Source organism: Mangifera indica, chromosome 13, assembly GCF_011075055.1.
Source record: "Mangifera indica cultivar Alphonso chromosome 13, CATAS_Mindica_2.1, whole genome shotgun sequence".
Taxonomy (NCBI): domain Eukaryota; kingdom Viridiplantae; phylum Streptophyta; class Magnoliopsida; order Sapindales; family Anacardiaceae; genus Mangifera; species Mangifera indica.
The window spans coordinates 7704308-7713277 of NC_058149.1; the positions used below are offsets into that span (position 1 = coordinate 7704308).

General features: G+C 33.0%; 1 protein-coding gene across 1 annotated transcript; it reads left to right on the forward strand.

The window, feature by feature from the left end:
• The first annotated feature begins 326 nt into the window (after window positions 1–326).
• LOC123194770 (serine/threonine-protein kinase STY13-like) lies at window positions 327–8970 on the forward strand. Its single transcript, XM_044608170.1, has 3 exons — window positions 327–518; window positions 1481–2463; window positions 8330–8970. The coding sequence occupies exons 2-3, from the start codon at window positions 1553–1555 to the stop codon at window positions 8667–8669; spliced, it is 1251 nt and encodes a 416-aa protein (XP_044464105.1). The 5' UTR covers window positions 327–518; window positions 1481–1552; the 3' UTR covers window positions 8670–8970.

An 8970-nucleotide genomic window follows, 5' to 3' on the forward strand; every position in this document is an offset into this window, starting at 1 on the left:
AACAGTCAATATATGAGTTGTAAAAAATGAGAATAAAAGCTATGGTTTTTTGGGCACCAATTAAGAAGATGGCAACGACGAAAGGAAAAGAAAAGAAGAGGGTTGTAATGAAATTTGTCATCTAAATGAAACTTTCTTAATTTTTGTTAATTTATGGGAAAAGTCTTTTTTTGGTCAAACCTTGTGTGGGAAAATTGTCATATTATAATTTATAAAACCCCAATATTGGGGTGTGTTTAACACTTCCCGAACAAAGTGGATAACTTTATTGTATGCTATATTACGGGGTTAAAAAAGTAGACATACCAAGACAAAATTAAAAAAAAAAAAGAAAAAGAAAGCAACCAAGCGAAGAAGACCAGAAACAAAGAACCAAAATTTGTTTTTCTTCTTAGTCTTTCTTTTCTCCTTTCTTCCAACAACCAACTCATAACTCTTTCTTCTCCTTATATTAACTGGATCTCTTCCTTCAGCTTCTTCCGGAATCAGAATCTGCAAGTCAACTGCTCCTGATAGAGGTTCGTTTCGTTTCTGTTTGTTTCCTTTTTTAGTTTTTTAAGTCTTTTAACTCATATGTATTGATTTGCGGCTTTTGATTTTTTTTTTGAAAAGATGTGTTTTCAAGTTTGTGTAATATTTCATGTTTGGTGTGGATTTAGTTGATATTTTCTCTTTTGATGTGGACTGTTTCTAATTTTGGATTTTAGGGATTCCTAAGTTTCTTCAAGGGTTTTTTCGATCCTTTGAATTTCATTTTTTTCTACGAATTTAATGAATTGAGGGTTTATTTGTGGTTCTACAACCTTTTGTCTTAGGTTGGATGGATTTTCATGGTATTTAAACAGATTTTTTTTTTTTTAATATTAGTTAACTTGTTAGCGGTGCTTACTTTTTTTATAAATAATTTTAAGAAATTTGTGTTTTGGCACTCTCAATTTGTTCATCAGGTTTATCTGATAATAATATCCATAACATTTATCAATTATATACTGTTTAATTTGTTCACCAGGTTTATCTGATAATAATATCCATAACATTTATCAATGATATACTGTTTTTATTATTGTTTTTGTTGAGTTAGGTCTGTAAGTTTGGCATTCATATATTGTTCTTGGGGTGATGGGTATATGGTTGTCACAGTAATATTTATCCTGAAACGCTTTCTCAATATAAGAAAGAGTAATACTATATGCACAACTCTTGTGGTCAACTTTATGCACAAACAATGATATGTCATCATGTGATTAGATAGTTGAAAATTAAAGATAAAACAATATTCAATTACATTATAACACATCGTTATTTGTGTACAAGTTGTGCACATAGTTTTATTATAGAAATGATTATTGCAATATAAACTAGAATGATGTTGATGTGAATTTTTCTAACTTTTGTTTGGCATATGAGAAAATAAAGGTTGAATATTAAAGATTTATGCTCAATTAATTTCCAATAATGAATTAGCTTTCTGTGTTTTCAGGTTTACTAGTAATTGAGCTTGAAAATTCTGATGCTGAAGAAATAATTAGGGTCTTTCTTATCTGGCTAGAAAATGTTGGAGGGTGCTTCCAAATTTCCTGGAATAATAGGGCTGAGCAACCATGTTAACAGCTATGATGATTTGTCTCAAGGGTTTTATCACAAACTTGGTGATGGAACCAACATGTCAATTGACAGTGTTAGTAGCTTGCAAACAAGCAATGGTGGAGGATCTGTTGCAATGTCCATAGATAACAGCAGTGTTGGATCAAATGATTCTCATACTCGTATTCTAAACCACCAAGGACTACGGCGGCGTGCTAATGACAACCATTCCTTTGGACATAGTGTTAATCGTCGAGGAAGAGTCACACATGCTTTGAGTGATGATGCCTTGGCTCAGGCTCTTATGGATAGCAACTCTCCCACAGAAGGGCTTGAGAATTTTTATGAGTGGACAATTGATTTAAGGAAGCTTAATATGGGTGCACCTTTTGCACAAGGTGCTTTTGGGAAACTCTATAGAGGTACCTACAGTGGTGAGGAGGTCGCAATTAAGATCTTGGAGAGGCCACAAAATAATCCAGAGAGGGCACAGTTGATAGAGCAGCAATTTCAACAGGAAGTCATAATGCTGGCCACTCTAAAACATCCCAACATAGTGCGTTTTATTGGTGGATGTCGTAAGCCAATGGTTTGGTGCATTGTGACTGAGTATGCAAAGGGAGGTTCAGTGCGGCAGTTTTTAAACAAACGGCACAACCGGTCAGTGCCACTGAAGTTGGCCGTCAAGCAAGCCTTAGATGTTGCAAGGGGAATGGCATATGTTCATGAGCTTGGTCTGATTCACCGGGATTTGAAGTCCGATAACCTATTGATTTTTTCGGACAAATCAATCAAGATTGCTGATTTTGGAGTTGCTAGGATTGAGGTGCAGACCGAGGGAATGACTCCAGAAACTGGCACATATCGCTGGATGGCTCCGTAAGATCATTTGACTACTTGGCTGCTATGATTCTTCTACCCCCTCATCTTTATTTTCCTTATTATCTGCCCTTAAACTTACTGGATGCTTTGCGAAACTTATTGTTAGCTGTGATAATTATTTATAAAAACTTTTTAATTTCTTATAATCTTACTTTTGTCTTGGCATGATTTACTGTGAGAGATTTTAGTTCCTGTTGGTGCAGTTCTTTGCTAGCTGATAGAGAGATATTTATATATTGCTTAGAGTTTGGATCAGTATCTTTTCTGTTGCTTCTTAATATTACTTGTGATTATGTTGCTTTAGGAAAAAATAGATTAATCATTAATAGCTTATCTCATGTTTCTGCATACTTAATTTTTTTTTTCTGAATTGTGTCTATTACCATGCATAATCTCTGGGATTTTGGCCGTTGATTCACTTATTTGCTGATTACTTAGGGGATGTTTGGTTTGGGTAATGTTTTATTACCAAAATAGAGAGATTACTTTGAAGATAGATTACTTAGAAAATTATTTGGTATAAATGATTACTATGTTTGATAAAATTTGGTAGGTATAAAAAATTCTTGTATTTGGTTAAAGGTAATAAAAGAATACTAATACATTTTTTTATTTAAATGCCCTTGAATATAATTATTTTTAAATATTTTTATATTATTTGTTATATTAATTAAAAATAAACTTATTTTTATCTCAAAAAATTAATAAATAATAATATAATTATAATAAAATCAATATTACCTTGGTAATCTTTTAATACCTAAGGTGAAAGTAGTAATCAGATTACCATCTATATTACTTGTCACGTCAGCATTGATAATAGAAGATTACCGTAATATTTTATTACTGACAAACCAAACAAGATAATGTAATAAATAAAAGATAGATTGCTAAGGTAATCTTTAAATCCCTGGAAGCAAATGACCCCTTAGTGGCATGACTGTGCAATGTTAGATAAAGTTTGCCCTCTGTAGTGTAGAAATACTTCGAGCCTTCTATTTAGAAGGGGCATAGAAACTCTTTACCGATGTTTATTTCTGTTTGCTGGAGCTTGGAGATGACCTTTTGTATAAAATTTAAGATGATGGGGAAATTTTTAGTTTTTCATCATTTATCAATTTGTATTTTTGGTTAGATGACCTCATTTATGTGTGCATGTGTTTATAGAATGTATCATGTAGGCAGCCTGTCTGAAAAGAATCAATTTCATAAACTAATAATCAAATTTCTCATTTGTTTGGAGCGATAGCTCTCATATGACATCCAATGCCTTGATGTTTGATGGATTGCCTTTACTGGTGATATAACTTGGTGAGTTAGGATCACTCAATTCAATATATTGGGTGCAGATGTATGAGGATGCAATGAGGTGAAAGGTTTTTACCCTTTTCTTTTCATGATTGTGCAAGAGAATTATTTGGGCAGTCCTTTTTCTTTTCTTTTCTTTTCTTTTTTGGGCTTTTGGGTAATTTGGCTTAGGCTTGAACCAGGTAAGTTTTTTTTCTTCTTTGGTTTTTGTTTTCATGTGCCTGATTGCAAGAGTTGAGTGAAACCGGCTATACTTATGTACCATTAATCATGATAACATATGCGGGAATAAATTAAGAAAAAACATATATTATTACTATAAATTATCAAGTTAGCTTTCTTTGCTATATTGGTGTGAATTTAACCATTGTTTTTGCCATAGGCTTTATTTTATTAGCTGATTTAGTTCAACCATTTTGTTAAAAGCCAAAACAACCATGGATCCATTTTCTTGTACATTGGCTGAGTTTGGGTTGTGCTATTCTTAATGTTCCCACATTGAGGCTATTTGTAATTGTGACTTACATGAGGTCAGTTGACCCTGGAGGATGTGTTCTTAATGCATGTCATTTAGTGTAATGAAGAATATATCTATATTAATTATACCTCATCTAGATATCTATTATCTTAGCCTTTTTGTTACTATCATGGTATAAATAGGAATATTAAATACACTAAGACATGATTTGGTTTAAAAAAATTATTTTTAGAGCAACATTTAATGCACAAATCTTCAAATTAGTTGCATGGAGATTAGGACGAGTGAAAGTCTTTTGTGTTCTGGATTTCCATTTCACATAATGGTCTATTGTGTTTGCTTCTTCTTGTTACTCAACAAACCTACTATTTCAAGTAGTAAACAACAATAGGCATTCAATCTGATCCAAAATGGGCATAAAATTTTGAAGACGATTAAATGATAAATTGTTCATGATTGTAGAGTTGCTATTACTAAAATTGCGCATCTCTTTATTTCCCTGAGAACATTGTGTCTCTTGTGTAGAGAATGTACTGTATAGAAAAGTTTAGTCAAGCTTGGGAATAACTTTGGTTTAAGGGTAGGTATGGATTAGGGTTTTACTACGTTTATAATTCAAATATTACTAATTTAAATCGAATCTCTTGTAAAATTTATAAAAGTTTAGAAAAACTGCTTATTTTTCCTTTTCACTAATTGGTTGTGTTTGGATTATATGTTAGATTTAGAGCTAATAGAGGCCAATAAATATTACTCTTAGGGAATCTCTTGCTAGACTTGCACATGGATCCCAAATTTGGCTTGGCATTCAACATGTTGTCATTCAAAATGGTAGGACCATGTTTGAGCTCATAATTCATTTCGGTTGAGAGCAAAACATAATTTGAAGGTATAGGCCCTCGGATTGACCAAGACTTTCCGAAAACCAAAAGTATGGTTGATTGGATGAAAAGGACTATTAACACTGTAAATGTATTTTTTGTGAATGCCTAGAGCCACAAATAAAATTCACATAGTTGTTTCAATCTTCAAGATGTGTTCATTTACAAATTAGTTTCTCTCAAAAATGGGGCAAAACACAAAGACAAAAACAAAAAAACAAGCTAACTAATAGGATCTGACACACAAAGGAATAAAAAAATAGAAGCTATTTTATTTACAAATAGATAATCCGACAATTCAAGGAGTTGATAGCCTCCCAAATCAACTCAAAGATTGCCCACAACCAAAGTCTGCTCAAAACCCAACCATATTTTTTCTTCTCCCTTTCTTCTCACTACTATTATTCATCTCATATCGCAATATCCTATCCTAATTCGAACTCTAATAAAATTCTTATTTCCTTATAATTATTCCATCCTTATCCAAACCATTCATTACAAATATTATCCAATTCCTTTATTTCTATTATTATCCTAATTCCATTATGCAAATATTTTTTCTAATATTTAACTTCTATAATTTTCATTATTATCCTATTATATCCCTTTCCTAACATTACTTGCCCCTTTAAGAATCACTTTGTTCTTAAGGTTGGAAAATTTTCCTTTTTGTTTTTTTTTCCTTCCTTCCCCTTATCCCTTTTTTTTTCTTCCTTTTTCTTTCCTTTATGCATCTTCTTCCCATTTACAACCCAATGTCCAACCAGCCCAAACTCACCACTTTCAAGCTATCTTGCCCATTTCCAACCACTTCCCAACATTGCATCATCTCCTCAGTGTCGATTCGCCTTCCCTTGCCTCCCATTTTCCATCTAACCCTCCTTTTCTTGTTCCAAGCTTTGTCGTGACTTTTTGTTTTTCAGCAAGCTTTTCTGGTGATGGCTAGTCTTTCTAATGCTAAATCTCTGTGATTTTCCTTCTCTCTTGTTGGATCTTACCGCGTTGACAATAGTTGATCGAATTCCAGCCAATATTCAACCAAAATAATAGAAAAACACAAACAAATAAAGACAAGTTATTGATGAAGGTGATCTACAGCTAGATAAACTGACAATTCGAGATGCTAGTAACCGCCCAAATTGGCCCAAATGTTGCCCACAACCAAAGGCTGACCAAAACCTGCAACAATATTTTTTCCTTTTCCTTTCTTTGTCACTACTACTTCTCCTTTTATTCTGCTCATATCATAATATACCATTCTAATTTAAAATCTATTAAAATCCTTAATTCCCTATAATTTATTCAATCATTATCTTAATTTTTCATTATTCAAATTCATTATTTTCATTATTACCCTAATTCCATTATTCAAATATTATCGATATTTAGTTTCCAATATTTCTATTATTATCCTAATTCTAACACAAACTAAGTAATTATCAGGATTTCTATATCAGAAAACCATTGGCATGAAATGTGTAAGTATTCTCTTTCAAATTCTGCTTGACCTATGGCCAATTTTTGTTAAATAGCTGTACAAATTATGTTGCATACTACACATGTACTCACCTTTTTCATATTTCTTCCCATCTCCCTGTCTTTCATGACCTTTATTGATGGATTTCCCATGTTTTTGGGAGGTAGAATGTTGCTGAGAAACATGTCCTTATGTATATGAGTGAAGGTTTGTACAGTTAGGTCAAGTCTAATTTATATGCAGAGATTTGTAGTGTGTTGGTTTTCATCACAGGTATCTTTTGCCTCAGCCAACGTTCCACTAGGCTCTTAAGTTAAGTTGCCCTCCACTGAGGCTTTTAAGCTGTCTTTCGGGTGCTTCCCCTTGAGTGCTTAGTAGAGAGTTTGCTTTGCCTTTGACCAACCTTGAAATGTCAGGAAATAAAATATATCTTCTTTATGTCAATGAATTATAAACTCTGCAGCTGCAATTTGTGATTATAGATTGACTAAAATTTATGTAATCAAGTTTTTCTTTTCCATTACTCCTAACTATAATCTGGATCAGTTGTAATCCGTCCTCAAATCAATGCACTTACTGGTTCATATATGGAAGTAACTTTTACAATTTAAGAAAACGTTTTAAAGATTTAAATATCAAATGTGTTGAAAATGTATAGGAGAGTCCAGCAAAATACTGGTAGTTAATTTTTCAATACTTTGTTTGCACTATAAATTATGAATTGTGTTTGTCTGCTCATCTTGTGATTTGGTGCAAGAAAAAAGCATACTTAAAATTGTATATTTCAATGATTACAATTTCATTTTGATTCATTTACCCTTAGACTTTTTAATGTTTTGACTCTCATTTTTTCCCCCAAAATTCTAGCCATTTGGAGCTAGATGGCTGATATCTCTCCATATAGAATTGTCCATATTGTTAACTATAGGTTGCTGTCTGATGGTTATAACTGAAATACACTTTTACTGCGTCATATATCTTGTTAATTGTGACATTTAAGATGATTATGCAATTTAATGCATTGGACACTTTACATGCATTTTAAAGAGTGTTTGTCATGATTCTGAAGCACATTCATTGCATTAGAAATTGGCTTTTATTGCTTTGTATTTTTCATCATTTGTGGTCATTCTTATCCTTCTATTGTTTAAATGGCATTAATTGATGTGGTAGAGTGAAAATAAATTGTCTGCTTATCATACTCTTTTGGTGTGTTTATTGTGAGAGGAAAAAAGGCATCTCTTTTGATGATATTGTAAGAATTGTTGCTTCTTTTAAGTGGTCATTTATTTTTTATCATTACAATTAGTGTGTCCTTCTAGCTTGATTGCTTCATTTTCTTTTGTAGGTTTTGTTTATCTTTATGAGATTCATAAGTTTTGAACTTAACTATTTATTCCATTTCTAAAAGAATGCAGTGAGGTTGAGGTCATCGGCTTAATCATGTATTAGTTACCAAAGGGTCGGTTAAATCCTGCAAGGGTGTAAGAATGTTATCTGCTGAGTAGAATTCATCACTGCTATGTTTCATAATATAGTATATAAAATAATACTTTGCACCACTGCATTTCGTGCATGGGTTCTGTTCTAGTTTTTGTTGTTTTATTGACTGAAAGTGAAGTATGTGCTTTTATATACTAAGTGAATATTTCTCTGATATCTTTGAGTTAACTTTTTCAATGTGGCTACTGGAGTGCAATAATTATTCTGTCTCTGCAGGGAAATGATCCAGCACAGGCCATACACCCAGAAAGTAGATGTGTATAGCTTTGGGATTGTTCTCTGGGAACTGGTCACTGGATTGCTCCCTTTCCAGAACATGACAGCAGTACAGGCAGCATTTGCAGTTGTCAACAAGGGTGCACGTCCGATCATTCCTAATGACTGCTTGCCTGTTCTTGGCGAGATAATGACCCGTTGCTGGGATGCCAACCCAGATGTGAGGCCTCCATTCTCTGAAGTAGTTAGAATGCTTGAGAGTGCGGAGACTGAGATCATGACAACTGTTCGCAAGGCTCGTTTTAGGTGTTGTGTGACAAAACCAATGACAACAGACTGATGTGGAAATATGTAAATTAAAAAGTGACAAGAAAACAATGAAAAGAAGAGAGAAAAGGGAAAGACAAAAGGAGCAAGGGCCAGGAAAACATGATAATATATCATAGCCTTCTGTATCAATCAGGTTTAATCTGTTTGTTAAGATAGGAAAAGGACGACAAAGTTATGATAAGAAATGTTATGGTTTCAGGGTTTTCATTTGAATGGATTAATGTTGCTAAATTTGTTGCTGATGAGAAGAATATTTGATGTTTGTATGTATACATGTCCTTACTAAGTTTTACCTGCAGCTTGTTTACATT